At 56.9% G+C, this 19,418-nt stretch overlaps 11 protein-coding genes across 11 annotated transcripts; 5 read left to right on the top strand and 6 right to left on the bottom strand.

The window, feature by feature from the left end:
- Positions 1-809: 809 nt before the first annotated feature.
- On the bottom strand, positions 810-2,472 carry GDT1 (GCR1-dependent translation factor 1; the record flags this gene model as incomplete). The annotated part of the gene is made up of 3 exons (XM_032032808.1): positions 810-880; positions 930-1,803; positions 1,855-2,472. 3 exons carry the CDS (start codon positions 2,470-2,472, stop codon positions 810-812), a joined length of 1,563 nt encoding a protein of 520 aa, XP_031887967.1.
- Positions 2,473-3,632: 1,160 nt separating this feature from the next.
- LE14B (LEC14B protein) lies at positions 3,633-5,706 on the top strand (the record flags this gene model as incomplete). The annotated part of the gene is made up of 4 exons (XM_032032809.2): positions 3,633-3,783; positions 3,852-3,986; positions 4,042-5,508; positions 5,558-5,706. 4 exons carry the CDS (start codon positions 3,633-3,635, stop codon positions 5,704-5,706), a joined length of 1,902 nt encoding a protein of 633 aa, XP_031887964.2.
- A 324-nt stretch (positions 5,707-6,030) lies between these two features.
- Positions 6,031-6,298, bottom strand: CGGC5_v011349 (putative protein transport protein Sec61 subunit gamma; the record flags this gene model as incomplete). The annotated part of the gene is made up of 2 exons (XM_032032810.1): positions 6,031-6,158; positions 6,214-6,298. The coding sequence occupies 2 exons, from the start codon at positions 6,296-6,298 to the stop codon at positions 6,031-6,033; spliced, it is 213 nt and encodes a 70-aa protein (XP_031887965.1).
- A 1,454-nt stretch (positions 6,299-7,752) lies between these two features.
- Positions 7,753-9,310, top strand: CGGC5_v011348 (uncharacterized protein; the record flags this gene model as incomplete). The annotated part of the gene is made up of 3 exons (XM_032032811.1): positions 7,753-8,135; positions 8,187-8,755; positions 9,201-9,310. 3 exons carry the CDS (start codon positions 7,753-7,755, stop codon positions 9,308-9,310), a joined length of 1,062 nt encoding a protein of 353 aa, XP_031887962.1.
- A 337-nt stretch (positions 9,311-9,647) lies between these two features.
- On the bottom strand, positions 9,648-10,822 carry set11 (Ribosomal lysine N-methyltransferase set11; the record flags this gene model as incomplete). The annotated part of the gene is made up of 2 exons (XM_032032812.1): positions 9,648-10,652; positions 10,703-10,822. 2 exons carry the CDS (start codon positions 10,820-10,822, stop codon positions 9,648-9,650), a joined length of 1,125 nt encoding a protein of 374 aa, XP_031887963.1.
- Positions 10,823-11,598: 776 nt separating this feature from the next.
- Positions 11,599-12,456, top strand: CGGC5_v011346 (Ubiquinone biosynthesis protein coq4; the record flags this gene model as incomplete). Its single annotated transcript, XM_032032813.1, has 1 exon — positions 11,599-12,456. The coding sequence occupies one exon, from the start codon at positions 11,599-11,601 to the stop codon at positions 12,454-12,456; it is 858 nt and encodes a 285-aa protein (XP_031888177.1).
- Positions 12,457-12,697: 241 nt separating this feature from the next.
- On the bottom strand, positions 12,698-13,264 carry CGGC5_v011345 (Uncharacterized protein; the record flags this gene model as incomplete). The annotated part of the gene is made up of 3 exons (XM_032032814.2): positions 12,698-12,980; positions 13,059-13,162; positions 13,241-13,264. The coding sequence occupies 3 exons, from the start codon at positions 13,262-13,264 to the stop codon at positions 12,698-12,700; spliced, it is 411 nt and encodes a 136-aa protein (XP_031888178.2).
- Positions 13,265-13,571: 307 nt separating this feature from the next.
- Positions 13,572-14,840, bottom strand: CGGC5_v011344 (putative 2-dehydropantoate 2-reductase; the record flags this gene model as incomplete). Its single annotated transcript, XM_066152519.1, has 1 exon — positions 13,572-14,840. The coding sequence occupies one exon, from the start codon at positions 14,838-14,840 to the stop codon at positions 13,572-13,574; it is 1,269 nt and encodes a 422-aa protein (XP_066008203.1).
- A 671-nt stretch (positions 14,841-15,511) lies between these two features.
- CGGC5_v011343 (Exosome complex protein) lies at positions 15,512-16,150 on the top strand (the record flags this gene model as incomplete). The annotated part of the gene is made up of 3 exons (XM_032032816.1): positions 15,512-15,689; positions 15,739-15,911; positions 15,962-16,150. The coding sequence occupies 3 exons, from the start codon at positions 15,512-15,514 to the stop codon at positions 16,148-16,150; spliced, it is 540 nt and encodes a 179-aa protein (XP_031888027.1).
- Positions 16,151-16,781: 631 nt separating this feature from the next.
- Positions 16,782-17,343, top strand: MIX17 (Mitochondrial intermembrane space cysteine motif-containing protein MIX17; the record flags this gene model as incomplete). The annotated part of the gene is made up of 2 exons (XM_032032817.1): positions 16,782-16,978; positions 17,088-17,343. 2 exons carry the CDS (start codon positions 16,782-16,784, stop codon positions 17,341-17,343), a joined length of 453 nt encoding a protein of 150 aa, XP_031888026.1.
- A 336-nt stretch (positions 17,344-17,679) lies between these two features.
- Positions 17,680-19,254, bottom strand: ubxn-4 (UBX domain-containing protein 4; the record flags this gene model as incomplete). The annotated part of the gene is made up of 4 exons (XM_032032818.1): positions 17,680-17,721; positions 17,777-19,021; positions 19,071-19,123; positions 19,176-19,254. The coding sequence occupies 4 exons, from the start codon at positions 19,252-19,254 to the stop codon at positions 17,680-17,682; spliced, it is 1,419 nt and encodes a 472-aa protein (XP_031888025.1).
- Between the last annotated feature and the right edge of the window lie 164 nt (positions 19,255-19,418).

Raw genomic sequence — 19,418 nt, 5'->3', positions numbered from 1 at the left:
TGTGCTGTAATCCGAAAGACTCAATTGCCATGGATGAACGTCGAAAAAAGGTGGGGGAGAAAGGGAACCAACATGGTTGTCAGCATGTTGGTACGTTCCAGGAACCGGATCCTTGGACTACGACTCTAGTGTCGCATGGCTTCGAGCTACTCCTGACAAGCTCCGGATAGTGCGTCATGGTGTATTCTCTGTGAAGTCAATGAAAACAGTCGTCGCTCGTGGTTATTCGTCTCTCCCGTCGTTTCGTTGCCTGGATACTGCAGTCCCTGTTACATAGGTCTTCATACCATCCAAGCCACAATGATCCAAATTCAAGAACAGCTCACAGAAATAAGCCAGAGTTGTGCAGATAACGTCAATACATTGTGTAGAGTTGGAGCCTCCGAGGCCACGACACCAATGGCTCCTCTTCCTGATAACTCCCAACCTATGCCCCTATGGCCAGCACTGTCGCTATTATACATGATCCCTCTCTCACACCTCTTTCTGTTTTTTGCTTTCCGTGGCAGCCGAACGCTGATTTCCCAAGGAGATGCCCCCTCCCCTTAACCGTTTGCTTTCATATGTATGATCCAGAACAATAAGGCAGACTCGACGTCTCGTGTGATCTTTCAGCCATGTGATTCGTACCTTTCCCGCGCCGAATAGTAGAAATCAACCGAGGACCTTTCTGATTAAAAGTTGGTACGCAGCGAATGTGGAGTGCGTCGTTTGTATGGACTACACTAAGAGTAAGGCTGATGGAACGTGTGGAATGCGTATTCTATACAAGAAGGAATTTTAGGAGTCGAAATTGGGTGCAGGACGAATCATGCGTAGAAGGCCTCGATGAAGTAGATGAAGCCGAAAATGAGGAAAGCAACGGCGCCGCCAACGGTGACTGAGAATGTTAGCAGGAAACATTACAAGAGAAAGACACCAAAACTTACCAACTTTCAGAGAGACGCGACCTGCGATAGCACGACCACCAATAACGGCAGCGCCAGTGCAGATGCAGTGACCGACCATGGCACCGAGAATGACCCACCAGTAATCCTGGCCGGCGGCCATGGCGATCGTGGCGATCTGGCTGCGATCACCCCACTCGCCGAGGAAAGTCATGACAAACGTCTGAACCCACGCAGGGCTGAGAAGAAGAGAGAGGAGGTTGTTCAAGCCCTGCAGGGAGCCCCGGAGGCCACCAGGACCCGGAGACAGGCTTCGAGCGGGAGAGGTAGACGGTGAGCGAGGAGGCGAGGGGAACCGGCTCTTAGATCTCGACTTCCTATCGTTCAGGCCCATCTCCAGAGCGTAGGGGGACACGGCAGAGCCGCGACGCTTGCCCTCCTTCTCCTTCTCAGCAAGCTCTCGCTCGACCTCGTGAAGCTCGGCCGTGACACCCTCGTTAGGATCCATGCCGAGACCCTCACGCAGCATCTTTGCGCCAAAGACGAAGAACAGAGCAGCGGCGAGGAAGCTCGTGATGTGCTTGGGAATCAAAGTCGGAACCGCGTGGCCGAGGACGGCAGAAAGGACGGTCATGACCAGCAGAGCGCCAAAAGCAGCTGAGAAAACCACCATACGGTCGTGCTTCATCGCCATGAGGGCAGCAACAAGGAAGGTCTTGTCGCCAACCTCGGAGACCAGAATCATGGTCAAGGACAGAACGAAGGAGTGGAAGGGCTGGATCACACCCTCTTCGGCCTCACCGGCGGAGGTGGAAGACTTGCCCTTGGATTTCGGCAGATCCAGATGATCCTTGTGGGCCGAGTTCGGGATCGGGTTGGGCTTGTCGTCGAGCTTGTTGGGGAGATCTGCGGGTTTCTTGGACGTGTCAGCATTGCGCTTAAGATAGCTGAGCTACCACAAGCTTACTTCAAGGCCGGCGACGTGCTCAGGCGTGTAGCGGTCTTCATGTTCCTTGTCCTTGGTAGTATCCTTGTTGGCGGTCTTGTCGCTCAGAACCTTCTCCTGCTCGCTGTGTGGCAGAGGAGGCTGCTCTTTCGGAGCTACTGGCTTTGTGTCAACCTTTCCGCCTGTCCTTCCCTCCGCGGCCTTGCGCGCCTTGTCCTTCTCGCTGACACCTCCTTCGGTGCCGGTGGTGCCCTCCTTGGGCTTCTGACGGGTCTTATCGTCCATGACTCCATCGTTGGACTCGGGAATCTTCTGTCCGTCGATAACAGTAGGGTCCGATGGGCGTCCCTTCAAGGGAGGAAGGCCCTTCTTCGAATCGGCGTCGGCGGACTTCTTGTCGCCGTCGCTCTTGTCGACCCAAGGACCCTGATGGGGCATGCCATCCTTGCCGTCGACGGGTGCGTGTTCGGTGCCGTATCGTGTCTTCTTGGCCGAGCCAACGGGCGCATCGGCGGACTTGTCTGTAGACTTGTCGGTGGAAGCTACGGCTTTGGCGACATTCTTATCCGCGGTGTCGACGGAGAGGCCTGCAACAAGACCAGGGATCAGGAGCAGGAGCAGAGGAGAGGGTCGCCTCATGGTGAAGTGGTTCTCGAGGGATCGTGCCTCGAAGTAGCAGCAGCAGCAGCAGGGAGCAATAGGGTGGGATGTGAAAGAAAGTGTGGTGAATGCCCAGAAATTCTTCTGTCCTCGCCAGGGGCAATAGCAAGAAAAGGGCAACGGGTTTCTGATTTACTGTGCCAATGCGACTGCAGCTAAGCCACGGGTTTTCTAAAATTGTTACGTATCTTTCTGCTGCACGGCCACGGGGGAGCCATTTGGAGGACGCGCCGCGCGGTGCCCCCATGTTCCGACGGGCTAAACGTGCCCCACAAGGGGCGACTTCAGTCTTAGGTTCAACTGTGAACCTGTCCAGTGTTGGCGGGCCCCGGCGGCCCCCTAGAACACGCCTCTTGCAGCGGGTGAGTCGTTCCATTCCACTGAGGGGGCCTATATGGGATAACTCGGTAGAGGACACGGTCATCCACGTCCCAGATACTGGACGGAGCTTCATCAGTGGCGTTGCAAATCATGCTGCTGCTGTTGGCCCGCTGCGACGCGCAAGAGGTACAGGACTGCCTTCACTTCGGACTGCCAATGCCTTATGGACAGGGACACAGTTAACTGAGAAAATAAGGTATTGCTGTTCATCGTGTTTCCTGACAGGTGGATGCAGCCGTGGACCGGGTTGCATCCATTGAACCAACCCCAGATTTGCTCGCAGAATTCCGAGAGCTTGCTTGGCCACAACGGGCTCCAGGATACGTACCGGATCAGCATCATCGTTGTGGGTTGTCGCAGAAGCTCCAGCTGCTGGTGCACTGAGTGCCGGAGCTTACAGCAGCTTCGCTATCTTATCTCCGCCGACCGGCGACTTGCTAGGGAACCCCACCTACCCCGGGACTCTTTATGGATGTCGTCAACGACCGCCTCTTCGTGAAACATAAACCGAGCATCGCTTCTCAACGTGATTCACCTAACAACCGTCCACTTGCACCTGAATTTCACCATAGGACCTCTCGCGCGCCAGACGATAGCGAAGCTGTCACATACGCTCTCGCTGTCAACCCCCATCACACATCGGCAGTCTCATATCCGAGCTCCGTTGTATCATCCGCTGTAATCCGAGCTTCCGTGAACACTATTGGCTCGAAATGCCTCGATTCGGTGGTGACTCGCGGTCGCCTTCTCCTCCAAATATGGCGCCGTCCAGCGATGACGGTGAACCCACGTGGAGGCTGTTCTTCGATCCCGAGGAGGCTGACGAGATGGACAATGACGATGACGAATATGACCCTGATTTCCAAGACGAGCCTAATGAAGAGGACGACGATGAAAGTGAATATCATGGTGAGCCAGATTGCCACCTGCGTTGAGATGCTGCGAGCTTCGTTGGCCTGGTCGCTTACACCCCGCAGATGCCGACGACGGTGGCGACGGCAACGTCGAGGTCGAAATGCTTTTGAACGCAGGCGAGAATGACGAGGAAGAAGACGATGCCGATGACGAAACTGGACCTGACAATACGATTTCAAGAATTATGGCTCTCTTGAGTATGTCTTGCTCCCATGACCAGTTCTTGGCACCTTGATTGACATGACACAACAGCGGGTGCGCGCACCGGAACGGGCTTTCTAACAAGGGCCCAATTGCTTGGTCTGATTGAGAGGGGGGAAGTGACGTTGCGCGGTGTTGATGAAGACGACGAGGACGACGATGTGAACCCGTGGGGCGCCGGAAGACGCAGGAGGAGGCCTCGGGAGCCGGTCAAATTTCCCAAGGTGCCGAGCGACGAGGGCACGAAGCTGATGCACTCTGGCGCATTTGGTTCAAACAAGTACCGCGTGTCCAAGAAGCAACTGGCAAGGCGGATGCTTGATCGCGAGCTGGGACTCGGTGGCAGACGGGACCGACAACAAAACCAAGACCTCATGGCCCAGGGTATGATTCCATCAACAACACCCGAGATGATTGTACACTACGACGACCCGGTCTACTCTGGCCAGTTTTCTGACGACGGCAACTTCTTCTACGCATGCGGTCATGATTTCAAGGTCCGCATGTATGACACCTCGAATCCGTACGATTGGAAGTATTATAAGACGGTCACCTACCCCTGGGGCCAATGGACTTTGACAGACGCTTCTCTCAGCCCTGACAACCGCTGGCTGGCTTACACATCCATTCAAAGTAACGTATGTCTTGCGCCTACGGATCCTAACGATACCGGCGATCCGTACACGCTTGACCTTGCCCAACAAAGTGTAGAGCAACAGCGCGCCCAGGGATGGCGCACGAGACACGCCTTTGGAATCTGGTCGGTCAGATTCTCAGGTGACGGTCGAGAGCTTGTGGCGGGTACCAATACGCAATCTATTGTCGTCTACGACATTGAGTCACGCACGGTACTGCACAACGTCGTTGGCCATGAGGACGACGTCAACGCTGTCTGCTTTGCAGATAAATCCTCCCCGCATATTCTCTACTCCGGCTCAGACGACGCAACCATCAAGGTTTGGGACAGACGCAGTATGGGAGACCAAAGACCTGCCGGAGCGTTCGTTGGACACGTCGAGGGTCTCACATATATCGACAGCAAGGGCGACGGCCGATACATTCTCAGCAACGGAAAAGATCAAACGATGAAGCTCTGGGATCTGAGAATGGTCATGTCCATGTCCAAGTACGACGAAGTCAACCCCACCAGGGTAACCGGCAATAGCGATTTCGACTACAGATGGGGAACGTACAGGGACGAGGACTGGTTCCCCCATCCCAACGATAACTCCCTTGTCACGTTCAGGGGCCATCGAGTGATGCGCACACTGATCCGCTGTCACTTCTCGCCACCGTCCAGCACAAACTCGCGATACGTTTACTCTGGCAGTCAGGACGGAAAGGTGTACATCTGGAACTTGGATGCTACTTTGGCGGGCACGATTGATGTAAGAAAGGCGACTAAAAACTCGCGGCCTCTCGAGCGTAGATATCGCATCTACCACGGGGATGACTTCCCAGGGTGGAACACATGCGTGCGCGACGTAAGCTGGCACCCCAATGCGCCAGTACTCGTTGGTAAGTAACGGTACACCCACGCTCACAGCCTAGAAGCTAACAATGGCAGCTTCCGCCTGGAACGGCTTCAATATGGCTCATGGAACGTGCACCTTGCATTCATACAACGAAACCGAGGACGACGAGGCCGAGCCCGAGATGGGTCGTAGTCTGGACGAGAAGCTGCGTCCGGTAGGCGACGTCGGATTCCACATGTAGATCTCCTGCAGCACACATCACTGGCGTAGAAGGCGGCATGGGATGATTATTTTCGATTATTTGTACATCCTCCACAAATGTCAACCCCTCTTTTGGCAATGATACATGATCGATGAAGCCTCTGGGTCCGGGGTATCTCCTGACGCTGCATGCGTCTTCCGCCTCTCGAAGTTGCTGTATTGCAATCTAGCCGTGCGATGCTTTTGAACCCCTTGCTATTCGTATAACGTGTTCATCTTGGCCGACAACAATTGTCGACGCGGTTTTGGTTTGAGAAGCTGGTCCACTTTACTGGTGCCTCCGCTTGACGAAACGTTCCGCCGTTTATGCGCCTCCGACGAGGATGTTGTTGACGGGGATGTGGATCAGCTTGACGATGTAGCCGACAGCACCCATGATGAGGAAACCGACACCAACAGCCTGGCAGAGCTTCAGGAACTCGACCTTGTCGGCTAGTGACACGTTAGCAATTGGCGCACGAGATGGCGACTGTGATGCGCTACGTACGCTTGGTGCACCTCCTCATGAACTGAACACCGTCCTGAGCGAACTCGGAGGGAACCTCAAGGATCTCCTTAACCTGGTCGGCCATTGTGGATAGAAGCGCGTGGGTATCGAGAAGAGAAGACGGGGTAAAGGTCGCAGTAGAATCCCAATGGGTCGCGATATAGAAGGGAAACTGTCGAGTGGACTAAAGGAGGGCGCGACGTCGAGTGTTTAAGACGTGCAGGTCGGATGGGTGGAAGATTCGAGAGGTCGATGGCGAAGGGAGATGTGTTAAATTGAGAGAGAGCACGCGCTGTCACCAAGGGTCCCAAAATTTCGGGCTAAGCTCCCGCTATGGCAGGAAGCCAGATTGCCATAAAGGAGGCGTGGAGGAATGATGCGCCGGGCCCCGATGCACACGCCACGGGCTGCTTATCTAAGGTGTCGCAAGGTTGATTGCGCGAATGGAGCCTCCTTCAGTGGAGTGGTGCTCGTGAGCCCCTGGATTTCCCCCGCCAGTGGACAAGTGGAGTGCTGGACTGGGCCTGGTCCAGCCAAAGAGTCCCGCGTCTTCAGCACATGATAAGGTGCTTTAGTGACTGCGGTACGTACCGCTACTGCTAAGCACCTCAAAGCTGGACACGGGCTCCACTTGGGCATCCACCGGCGGCGTCTGTGCCTGCCGCAGCCTGGCAGCCGTGGCCCTTGCCTTGTTCCGCCTGGTTCAGGATGCGACCTCAGCTCTCTCAGGAGCTTCCCCCAGTTTTCTTCTCTTTCCAAACGCTCCTCCGGCTTCCATCCTCAACTGCATTTCTTCATCGCGTCAACACCAAGACGACTTTACCTCCATCCGCTGGCCGATACCGATCCAGCACACGTTATCGAATCCGACGCGTCGCTTTGACGCCCTTGAAAATACCAGACGGAGTCGCCAGCAACGCACCTGCGGCTGCTGACCTCGCCCGGAAACCTTAACTGGCTTCCTAGATCCCTTACTAACCACCCCGGCTGACAGCTTCGGCCGCACGTTGAACGGGCAGGCACGCGCAAGGAGGCGACGGCCAAAAGGCGGTGGCAGAACGGGCAAACGGACTCTGGAATCTCGGGATCCTGTTTCCACCTCTCTCCCTCGTCCAACTTCTATCTTTTGCCTGTACCTAAGCCTTTCTGGGGCCGGAAAAACAAGGAAAGACAAATTATCACGCCTTCTGGGAAGACGGAAGACCGAGGCACAGAGCTTCGTCTTCAATTTTTACTTGGCTGAAAGAAAAGGGAGAGGACTCCTGGCTTGGGGCATTCAATCCAACCTCTTCCCATCCTGTCCTGTCTGCGGAACGAGGAGTGTACGTATCAGTTGTTCTCTGCTTCCATCCTGTTCTTTGCTCGAGTTCCATTTGGCTCAAGATTTCTTCTGGCAATGACCCTGTACCTGGCAGCGGCTGATGATCCCGTTCAAAGACTGCAGACGGTCCCTGTATCTTCGCAGACTAATAACAACCATTTTACAACCACAACCAAGCTCTCTACTTCAACTCACGGCTACCAGATACCACCGGCACCATGGCTGAAGAGGAATTCGAGATCGACATCTACGGCGACGCGCCCCAAGATAACCACGACGGCAACGCTGAGGCCTACGATGGAGGTGCCACCAACGGACACGCCGACGATCACCACACGGAGCAGAAGCACGACAGCCACGAAGAGTATCACGACCAGAACGAGCAGGACCAGCAGGACGCACCTGCCCCTCAGCAGGGCGTCAAGAGAAAGGGCGACGACCGGCCTATCGACCCTGGTGCGACGACGGCCATCATGATTTCTGACCTCAACTGGTGGAACACCGATGATGACATTAGGGGATGGTGTAGAGAAGGCCATTGCGAAGACGAGCTGAAGGACATAACGTTTAGTGAGCACAAGGTCAACGGCAAGAGCAAAGGGTAGGTTGCAGAGGTCCTTTAGGGGGTGTCGGCTGGCTAACTCTCCCAAAGGCAAGTATACGTCGAGTTTACCACTCAACAAGCAGCAACAGCAGCCAAGCATGCGATTGAATCAACAGATGGCGTCAACGGTGTCCCAAAGAAGCACAACGTCACCTACTCGAACCCCAACGTCAACCCGTTCCGTACGCTGCCTAAGGATGCACCAAACCGCGCGGGTAAGGACCAGGGATCCTCTCGCGGCGGCTACAACAACCAAGGCTCCTCGATGGGAGGCGAGTTCCGCGGCGGCTACCGCGGCCGAGGAGGTTTTAACGGACCTCGCGCGGGTATGAACCAGGGCTTCAACCGCAACTTCTCAGGCGGCGGCGGCATGGGAGGCGGATTCAACAACAACATGGGCGGTGGCTTCAACAACGGCATGGGCGGAAACTTCGGCGGCGGCGGCGGCTTTAACCGGGGCGGCGGCTTCGGTGGAGGTATGCGCGGCGGTCCTGGAATGCGCGGCGGCCGTGGAGGCGGCATGAACAACCCAATGGGTGGTATGAGTATGGGACCAATGGGCGGTATGCCGATGGGAGGTATGCCCAACATGAACATGATGGGCGGCGGAATGCCTGGTACGACTCCCCTTCCCTTTGGATTTCAGCTTCGTCCTTCACCTTCAATTGCTCTTCCCCTTGGCCAATCCCCTTTTCCATCCGAACCGAGCGTTTGGCCATTTTCGTTATTTTCTTCTTCCGCTCCCGGGCAATCCGTTCTCTCTGCGTCTCATCCCAATCCTTGGCAACCTGCAAAACGGAAGCGTTCACCGGACGTAGTAGCGGAGACGTCAGACCTGAGGAGCAAACGTGCAGCGGAAGTAATAGCGGAGTTACCAGACCTGAGGAACCGACGTCTGAAAGACTGGCTGGCCAGAATCTCTCCTGAGCCATGACAGCCATGCCTTTTTCAGGCTCCAGGCAACCTCCTGGACGAGCTCAAGCTTTCTTTAAACCTACTTTTGTTTTGTTTTCAGTTACAGTCATTTCGACGGTGGGGAGCCGCTCGCTAACGACGAAACAGGCTTCCATGGCATGCCCCAACAGTTCAACCCAGCATTCTTTGGAGGAAACCAGGGCGGAGGCAACGACTGGGGTAACCCTCACGGTGCAAAGAGACCTCGGCCGGAGTAGGGCTCCTGGAGAAAAGGCTCTTCGGCAACTCACCCACGCCCCACCTCGAATTAGTGTCTTGGACCTCAATGGGAGAGTTTCAACGAATAATGGAGTGTTGCTCGCGAACAGGTCACCAGTCCCAGCACAATGTACAGCTGGATAAAATGAGACCAATGCTGTCTGCTCGTTTGCTAAGTCACAGGATCGGATACAAAGTGTACTATTAGAATTTTGATTGCATGGGAAGAATGGTTTCCGGCAGCTCGGTCCTGGCGTTAGAGTTGTTTGAACAAACCGCACCTTGTACACACATCCAGGCTGCGTTTGCTTATCAAAGTTACTGTATTCACATTTTTCATCTCGTCTTGAGTTCTTCTATCGTCGTGCGGACGAGCTCTTGTATCTGCCCCCACCGCATCACAAGCATTTCCCGCTGAAACCCCTCGCCCTCCTCCAGCTTACTTATCAGCTCAACCTTGCGGGAGATCTCCCCGTCATACGCCACGAGCACCTCTTTCAAAATCTCATCAACCTCAGCTTGCTCCGCTTCCCCGTCCTCGAATCCATCAACGAACCTCGCCCACCTCCTCGCCGGCAGCACCATACTCCTCAACGCAACCTGCGTCCGATAACACACCGTCTCCGCATCGACCATCCACTTCCCCAGGAACCCCCTCTCCTCGAGCCTCTTCCTCTGCGCGGCGCTTAACCTCGGAAGCAGCGCCTCGTCAAGACACGCCTCGTCCCACTCGTTCTCCCCCTCCCCCATCACGAAGCCGTACTCCACCAGCAAAAAGTCGTTGCTGTGCCGCCCGTAGCAGATGTGGATCTCCTCCCCGGGACTATAATCCCTGTCCGCGCGGATGGTGAAGGACTCGGTGTCGAAGGCGACGTTGCACCCGCGCGAGGCGTGGTTGAGCAGGTCCGCGACGGGCTGCAGGATCATGTGGTCGTCGCGGCTGCGCTTGGCCGTGCGCGGGGTGACGTGGTAGAAGGTGCGCGAGTTGACGAGCAGCCAGGCGTGGCGGTAGGCGGCGTAGGTCAGGTCCGGGAGGGCGGCGGCGGCGAGGGACCAGTGGGCCTCGAACTTTTCGGACTGTGCCGCGAGGAGGGCGGCCGCTGTCGGGGGCAGGTGGGCTGTGAGGGCGGCGGGCCAGGTGAGCGGGCAGGAGGCGAGGTCTGCGGGCGTCGGGAAGACGGCGGACCAGGTTTTGAAGGATGGGGAGGTGTCGAGGGCGATGTCGGCGGCGAGGAGGGCGTGGACGGCGGTGTCTTTTGGGAAGAGGCGGGATACGGATTTGGGGACTGTGGCGATTGTTTTTAGGCAGGGGATGGGCACGTCGAGGACGGCGTCGTCTTTCTGGGGAGTTGTGTTAGTGACGGTGCGGGCGAGGATGAGGGGAGGCTGACTTTGATGGGTGAGGTTGCGACGATGCCTATGCCGCGGCCGGGTAGAGCTCGAGGCCCGACGTTGTTTATCGCGATGCCTTGGGTCTTTGCCCAGGCCAAGAGGTTCTCGATGGCGTCCATGATGAGTGGACGAGTGTTGAAATATAGCTGGAACCACTCCTGTCCGTCGTCCGTGACAGATGGTCCTCAACGGGATACCCTGAATTGAATGAAACACCCCAGAAGTGAGGATAAACGCCCACCAAGCCGCCAACTTCAATCGTGTAACTAAGACTCTTAAACGGTCTGGATGAGTTCCAGTTACACCGGCCGGTCTCTGAAATGAGCGTACACGGCAACCGTATATCAACACGAACAATGCTTCGGAGTATCGTTCATAACATGGCTGGCTGATAAGATCAAAATCACAGCTTCGCAATCAAAACGGTGTTCAAGAATAGAGTCATTCAAGCTTGCAAGTTATGGATGGAGTGTTGAAAGAGACTCAAGCTCAAGATGAGACGGTCACCCGTCAAAAACCAGACTGGCCAATCATACCTCGCTTGCGGGGCCCTGCCGCCCCAGGAAAGCTTGCCAAATCCGAACTTTTGGCTTCTTCTCGACGCAGTCTGAATTTATCGGAAAATAGGTACCCTGGAATGCCACTACCACCCACCATTTCAGGTCGGTGCTAAACCCCGCCGATGCCCCGACCCCTCGGCCCCTCTGCAACGCCATTCGGGGGTACTTTGTGAGGTAATTGACATCTTCCGAGCTCCCAAAAGTTGCACGTCGTGATCGAACCACCACCACGCCGAGCTGAGCTCACAGCTCCAAAAAGCTCCAATCCCACCTTCTTGCCGTGAAACGCTTCTTCTGCACATCATATTCGGCTTCAATTACTTCTCACCCCCAAAATGAAAGCTCTCCGCACCCTCCCCCGCGCAAATGGCGCCCTCCCCGCCCTCTACGCCGCCACGACAACGACAACACCATCCTCCCGCCCCTTCTCCGTCCTCAACCGCCCGCCGCCAAACTACGAAGGCCACGTCCCCCTAAACCGCATCGAAAAGGCCTCCCTCGCCATCGGCGCAGGCATCTGGTCCCTCCTCTCCCCGTACCGCGCCGACCTCATCGCCGCCGTCGGCGAGGCCACCGCAACACCCTACTTCATCTACCGCCTCCGCGACGCCATGCTCGCCGACCCAACCGGCCGCCGCATCCTCCGCGACCGGCCCCGCATGACCTCCACCACGCTCAACCTCGATCGCCTGCGGCAGTTGCCGGACAACAGCGTCGGCCGCGCCTACGTCGGCTGGCTCGACGCCGAGGGCGTCAGCCCTGACATGCGCACGAGCGTGCGCTTCATCGACGACCCGGAGTGCGCGTACGTCATGCAGCGCTACCGCGAGTGCCACGACTTCTACCACGCGCTGACGGGCCTGCCGGTGGTGAGGGAGGGCGAGGTCGCGCTCAAGGCGTTCGAGTTCGCGAACACGCTGATCCCCATGACGGGCCTGGCGACGATGAGCTACGTCACGATGAAGAAGGGGGAGCGCAGGCGATTCAGGGAGATTTACGGGCCGTGGGCGGTGAGGAACGGGTTGAGGGCGAAGGAGGTTATTAATGTCTACTGGGAGGAGCAGATGGAGCGGGACGTGGACGAGTTGAGGGCGGAGCTGGGGATTGAGAGGCCGCCTAACATGAGGGCGATACGGAAGAAGGAGCGAGAGGAGAGGAAGAAGGCCATGGAGAAGGCGGCTGCGAGTCCATAGCTTTCCCTCTCGGGAATCGCGACGAGCAATGTATTTGTAGTGTAGGTTAAAATTGTAGTTTTCGCGGTGCACTGCAATAGTCGCAAACCAATCTGCGGTTGCAGCATGCTAATAACGCCATTCCATCGCCGGCACATCCATCTCGTGTGCGGCAAGTTGCATGACAGATGCCTGACTTTTGTATGGCGCCCTTGTCCCCAAAGAGAACGTCGTGCCTGAAGAATTTCCTCGTGTGCCCCCCTCACAAATCCAGCAAGTCGTCGTCGTCGTCGTCCCATCCCTTCCTCCGGCTGACCACAATCTTCTCCTCCTCCTTGTTCTCCGCGACGGCAGCCAACAGCTCCTTGAGCTGCGCCTCGGTGACCTTGCTGCGCAGCTGCCCCGACTGCGCGAGCATGATGAGCCTGTTCTCGACGTCCTGCGCGCGCTGCTCCTTGACGAGGCGGATGCGGCCCAGCCGGTCCGCGGCCTCGGGGTGGAGGATCTGGTTGAGGATCTGTTGTCTCGCTTCGGCTTCTTGTTGTCTACATCATGCGTCCGTAAAGTCAGCCAATGTTTGTGCGAAAGAGAATGAAGGGGAAGCAAATGACGGAATGACGTACTGCCTCTGCTCGGCCTGCTTCTGCTGGGAACCGCCGCCGCCGCCGCCGGAACCTCCTCCAGCCCCGGCCTGCGCCTTGAGCTGCTCGAGGCGGGCCTTACGAATCTGTGGCGCGCATGTGGTGTTAGCATTTATTTTGCCCCGTCACAACAGCAGCTGCGGAATGGTGGGGGGTGCGCTCACCTGGTCAAGCTCGGAGTCGTCCATTTTCCTGGGGAGTGATGCGTGGGTTGCGCCGGTGTTGATGTTTGGTTCAAGGAAACGCGGGGCCGCCCTGCCTGACGGCAGTTTTTTGGCGGGGTTACCTTGCTCAACTGGCGCCTTACAAATTTCACAGCCAATTTGCTTGGGGGGTCGTGGGTGGTCTGACCGCCAGCCGACGCAGTGACATATCACTGGCAGGACATATCCAACATAGCGTTCTTCGTCAGATTAACAGAATTGGTCTCGTCTGCTTCCAATAAAATCATACAAATCATGTCGCTATTAAAATGCCCAAATGCCTATGAGTGATCTACCGCCTTGAAGTCTCTTCCACATGAACATACGACTGAGTTTTTCTCCAGACGGTCTTATGCTTCGCCTTGACCATACTGACGGCCATTTTGTTCGCAGGCAGCTTCAGGCCCGCCATCTCACCCCTCTGGATGAAGAATCCATTCAGATAGTCGATGTCCGTAAGCGCCCCCCTGCGGATCTGCAATGCCATCCTGCTTGGTGCATCCTTCTTCCCCCAGAGTTGGCTCATGATCATCTTCTTCATGTACCCTCTCCGTAGCATGTTTTGCAGCTCCGGCGACCGCTTTACCTCCGGCATAATCGCCACCACATCCGCGATCTCTTCCAAAAGCTGGTCCATCAGCAAGTTGGCGTGGCGGTTTCTAGTCAGGTCCTTGTACGGCCTATCCAGAAGCACACAGATCGGCTCTGCGACAGCCGAGAACATCAGCGCCGGGATCTTGACCTTCATCCAGTTTTCGAGCTGCATCCCCTGGGCCTTGAGCAAGTCCGCCGTCGCGAACTTCTGCAGCATAGACTGCGTCCTAAGCCATGCCGTTTCCGAGAGGTATTCGTCTCTACCCTCCACGAGCGGTCGCACCCCCGTGAGTGATGTGGCGTAGTCTGGATGCATAACCCGCACCGACTTGGAATTCCTGTTGTATGCGACTGGGCTGCTGAAATGCCCGAGAACAATGGAAGGCCTCTTTTCCTCATCTTTGAAATACTTGTTATTCGCGGCCTCGGCAACTCCAAGCCCGTCTGACATGTAGCAGATGGCGGTCCGGTCGTCCACGCGGTGCCGGACCTTGCCCAGCGCCTCGAGTACCTGGCCAGGTCGTCCGCCCACGATAAGATTGCTGATATGGCCGTCGTCCTCGACAGACTCCGAACGCTCTGCAAACGCATGGTTGCGATCACTCCAGGGTGCTTTTTCCTTCCATTTAGAATCTCTGCTCACATTACCAGTGACGTTCACATAGCGTGTGTCCTTCGGTATATCGAGCGTCTGTACCGAGTCGTAAACACCGTGTAGCGCATGCGATATGAATTTTATCTTTTCGTCTGCCCCCAGAATGTGTACCATCCTCGACGATGGCGGCGGCGGTGAGTCGTGCCCCATCATTACGGCAGGCACGTAGAACCTCGACAAAGAATCCGCCTTGAAAATGGCGTAGAGCTCCTTCTCATGCTGCTCTGGTTGCAGACCCAAGACTTTATTAAACTTCTCCTTCGTCGCTTCTGGCACACCCAGTGTCGAGGAACCAGGTACCGTGGCCATCATCTCGTTGGGCGCCACCTTCCCGGGGGCAATGCCATGGGTTGGTCTCCCCAGGCCGAGTTTGTTCGAGGTGTCTGTCGAGACGCATCTGGCTCCCCGGCCGGCGCAAGTGCTACCTGCTTTCCATATTGACTGTGCTTTAGGTATCCGCGCGGAGAGCCGCGGTCTCGGAAGGCTTGCCAAAGTGACTGCCACGGTGACGGGTTGGTGGGTTCGGCGCATGCGCTGCGCGATGTACGTCGGATTCGCAAGGTGAAAAAGGAGCGTGATTCTTGCGTGTGCCACCAAGATATTTTGTCGTGTATATCGAGGAGCCCCGGAGCGCGAGGGGCGGCCAATTCGTTACTTTAAGACCGAGGGTTGTTATCGGGTTTGGAAGGCGGCGAAGACTAATGACGGGGACATTGACCTCAAAAATTTGGCGCTCAACGTGGGAGCCGTGGATTCCCGGCTCTCAGGCCCGGCCCACTGGCCCTGCAGGTACCCCAGCGCCTCGTTAGATGCATGATCATCCTTCCATAACCGGATTTCTGAATTTTCAACGTCAATCTCATCGCGGTCTCAATCAGGGTGACATTCCGTATCAACGCGTCGCTGCTCACTCTTCTTGGTGCTTTCTTTAACTCATCAGAGAAATACCGCCATCATTCAATCTGAAAGGACACAATTTCAAGATGGCAATGAAGGATATGTCAAATGAGCTCGACAAGCTCGAGACTCACATCGACTCTCTCGAGGATGCTCTTAAGCCCCTAGTCTCCGACCTGCCTCAAATGTCCAGCGAGCTGCCCCTTCTCGACAAAGCGAAAATGTTCGCCCTTACCGCCTACGCCATCGAGTCCCTCCTCTTCTGTCAGTACGCACCTCATTTCTCCCAGGCCATCAATTAACCACCTCACAGCTTCCCTCCGCCTTCAAGGCGTCGACGCCAAGGATCACAATGTCATGACGGAACTGAAGCGCGTGCAGCAGTACTTTGGCAAGATCAAGCAGGTTGAGGAAGCACAGAACCCCTCCCAGCGGACTATGACTGTCAACACGGAAGCGGCGACGAGAATCCTCAAGGCGGATCTGGTGAGCTGTTTCCATCACATGTGCTCGGCGAGCCATACTGACTATACCAGGGCGACGACAAGGTTCTGAAGAAGAAGCTAGAGGAGAAGCTGGCCGAGGAGCGCGCTAAGGCGCTTCTCAACTCCATGCAGAAGACAAAGAGACCGGCGCCAGACTCGCCGTCAGCCAGCTCCTCCGGCCCAGAGAAGAAGCAGAGGAACTCGAGGAGAAAGAGCTCCGGCAAGAAGAACAAGTCTTGAGAGCAGCTTTAGGATTATTTGGCGAAATTTGCGGCAAAGGAATTGCACTCGGTTGGACTGGATCCAGAATGTGACTCAGGGTCACGAGGGGTGCCTGCGTGGGAGACTGCTCGCCGGATCCTGCGGCTGAACAGGTGGCAAGCAGGCGGCCGCAACACGGACATACGAGCTTTAGTCTCGGCTTCAGGCAGAGGGAATCAGCACATTGCAAGGGGGGAAGGAATCATTCACGCATCGATATTAAAAGTTTATACCCTCAGATAGACACGGAATCACTTAATGAAATCGCCAAAGACAGAACCGCATCTCAATGCACCCCTTTTTAACGATATGTCCCTCTGAAGCATACCCACCAATCACAAGAAAACAAGACCCTTCTCCACGCTCTGGACCACGACCGAATTCGCCCTCTGCTGATTGGCCACACCTCGCCACCCCCGGCCGAAAGCCCAGAAAAAAAGCCGAGCTCCAAACCACCTTTCGCATACCCTTCCGGCGCATAACTTCTGCCGACTTCCCTCCCAATCCACGCCAAAATCTACGTATCCCCAAGACATCAACAACCGTCGCCCGCCGTAAACGAACCACACCCGTCTCTACCACACAAACCACCACCACACACACATCCAAGATGCCTCGTCAACGCTCCGTCGGCCGCGCCCCCTCGCGCCCTACCGCCCCGGCCTCCAAGCCCGCTCCCACCCAAGCTCGCCCTGCAACCACGATGGCCGCTCCCCCTCAACACGCCGCTCCCCCCGCCGCTCCCCCGGCCGCCGCCGCCCCTTCTCAGGGCCCCGGTCTCTTTGGCCAGATGGCTAGCACCGCTGCGTACGTCCCGTCCCGTCCTTCGAGATCCTCCTGCCCAAACCTCGAAACCAGAACCTCACCCCGCCCCAAAGCCATAAAGAAAATGACAGAATGCTAACAACCCCTCCAGCGGTGTCGCCATCGGCTCCTCCGTCGGCCACGCCATCGGCGGCCTCTTCTCCGGCGGCTCCTCCGAGGCCCCCGCCCAGGCCCAGTCCGCCTCCCCCGTCGCCGAGTCCCAGACGACCTCCCAATGGGGCAACAACTGCGCCGGCGCCACCCAGCAGTTCACAAAGTGCATGGACGAGCAGAACGGCAACATGCAGATCTGCAACTGGTACCTCGAGCAGCTCAAGGCTTGCCAGGCTGCCGCCAGCCAATACTAAGCTTCTCCTGCTCAGGTGCTGATCTGCGGTCCGCTCTCTGTGGTGGACATGTGGGCGACTTGGGTGATGCCGAGTTAACGTCGGATGTTTTTATGTACTTAATGTAACACAACGGAAATGGGAACCAAAATATCAACAAAGGAGCGTGTGGGCTCAAGGCCTGCTCCAATGGGGTTGATTCATCACGGGCATTTTGCATTGGCGGAAGCATTTTCAGAATGAGGGGCTTTCTCGAAAGTATATTACATCTCCTAGGTGTACAATAGATGGAAATTCCCACTCGCCAACCTGTGTTTTTACCTCATCCAAGTTGTTGCTCGTCGTGACCTCGCCCACTCACTCATCCTTCTTCTCGTCAGGTCGTGGCTCAAAGTTGGTCTGCAAGGATTAGCATCCGCCTCGTGCCCTCCCAACGGTGGAAATTTGCACTTACCGAGTTGCCGTTGTAGAACTGTTGGTCCCCCCTCCGATCATCCGCATTCTCAAACTGCGAGAACCTGCCCTTCCGCTGCTCTCTAACCGTGACCGGCTCCGCCGCCCCCTCTTCGTTCCTCCTGCCGAGACCAGAAAACACACCGGTAATCAGTCCCCAGAGCCATTGCAGCAACGACAGCGGCATCATCAAGAACGTGACCAGCATGCCTCCCAAGCCCTCGTCCTCGTACGCACTAACATGCGCCCCGACAGGCGCCAGGACCAGCGTGGACGAAGGCGAGAGCCCCAAGTCCGCAAGACTCTTGCCCTCCTCGGTGTCGTCAATCTTCCGGCTAGGCAGCGGCGCAAGCACAACCTTGAACCGGTAAGGCTCCTTGCTCCCATCCGTCCGCGCCTCGTCCACCCACTTCCTGACCTCGGCCATCTTCTTCCCGCTCGGGAACCGGTTGCGGATCGTCGACCCGTCCAGGAGCCTCACCTGCAGGGCAGTCATACCGCTCGAGGCAGACTTCCCCGGCGCCAGGGAGCTCGACTCAGACCTCGTCAGCGCCGCAGCGACGTCCCCCAGCTTCGGCTCGGCCTCCTTCTCCCGCAGCGCGGCCCGCTGGGCGGCCTTGGCCCGGCGCTCGGCACGGTCGTCCTCGATCTTCTTGAGGATACGCGCCTTTTCCTCGGCCGCCTCCTGGCGCGCCTTCTTGAGGGCCTCCTTGTGATTGCGGGTGTCCGCCGCCTGCTTGGAGTTGTCGGCCTCCGCCCTCGCGGCGCGGGCCTCCTTGGCCTTGCGCTCGTTCTCGGCGCGCTCTGCCTCGAGACGGACGGCGCGCTCGGCGAGGACGGCTTGGAGGGCGCGGGCGTTTTCGCGCTCGCGGTCTGTCTGGGCGTTTGCTGCCGAGGTGGGTTCAGTGGTCTGCGGTTGGGTCTGGGTGGTAGTTTGAGGGGCGGAATATGGCTCCTCGTCGTACAGGTCGTCGGCCGGCTGAGCTGCCGGCGCCGGGGCGGGAGCCGGCTGGGCAGGTTGCGCTGCGGCGGGCTGGCCCTGAGCGCCGCGGAACGCAGTCGTCAGACGTCGGACAAACTCGTCTTTGGTGGTGCCTGCGACGATGTACTCCTTCAAGTCGCCGTTCTTGATGACCACCACGGTAGGCGTATTGGGTAGGGGGAAGATGGCGGCCAGGAAGCCTGCCTCCTCTGAGCCCTGCTTCAGACGCAGGGCGACTGCTTCATCTTGGAGCAGAGTAGCGACCTGGTATGTGTGAGATCATGGCTGAAATGGGTTGAGATGAGAGACTTACAGAGTCCTCGGTGAGATACTCGGTCTCCCAGCGCTGGCTCTCTTCCTGCTCATCTGTGGGTATGTGAGTGAGTGGTCGCTGCGTCGTCGGCGTGGTTGAGCTCACCTGTCACGAAGCAAAATACGCATTTGCTCTGCTGAAGCGCAGAGGCGATGCCCTCTTGCAAGCTTCCCGTGAAGAACATGGCGCGATATCGAAGCTGTTGGCGCAAATGTTGGGGCGTAGAAGACTGGAGAATCTGAAGCTTGAGATGTGAACAGCTCTGTGCTGCCTTTAATAGAGCTTCTCCAAACGCTTCCAGAGTCGCAATGATCCGTTGAAGCTTCGAAATTCACCGCAAGTTTTCGT

The sequence above is a fragment of the Colletotrichum fructicola genome (genome assembly GCF_000319635.2).
Source record: "Colletotrichum fructicola Nara gc5 chromosome Unknown KSG_Nara_v1_contig06, whole genome shotgun sequence".
Taxonomy (NCBI): domain Eukaryota; kingdom Fungi; phylum Ascomycota; class Sordariomycetes; order Glomerellales; family Glomerellaceae; genus Colletotrichum; species Colletotrichum fructicola.
Note: the sequence above shows the minus strand (reverse complement) of the source record. Positions and strands in the feature narration are given on the sequence as shown.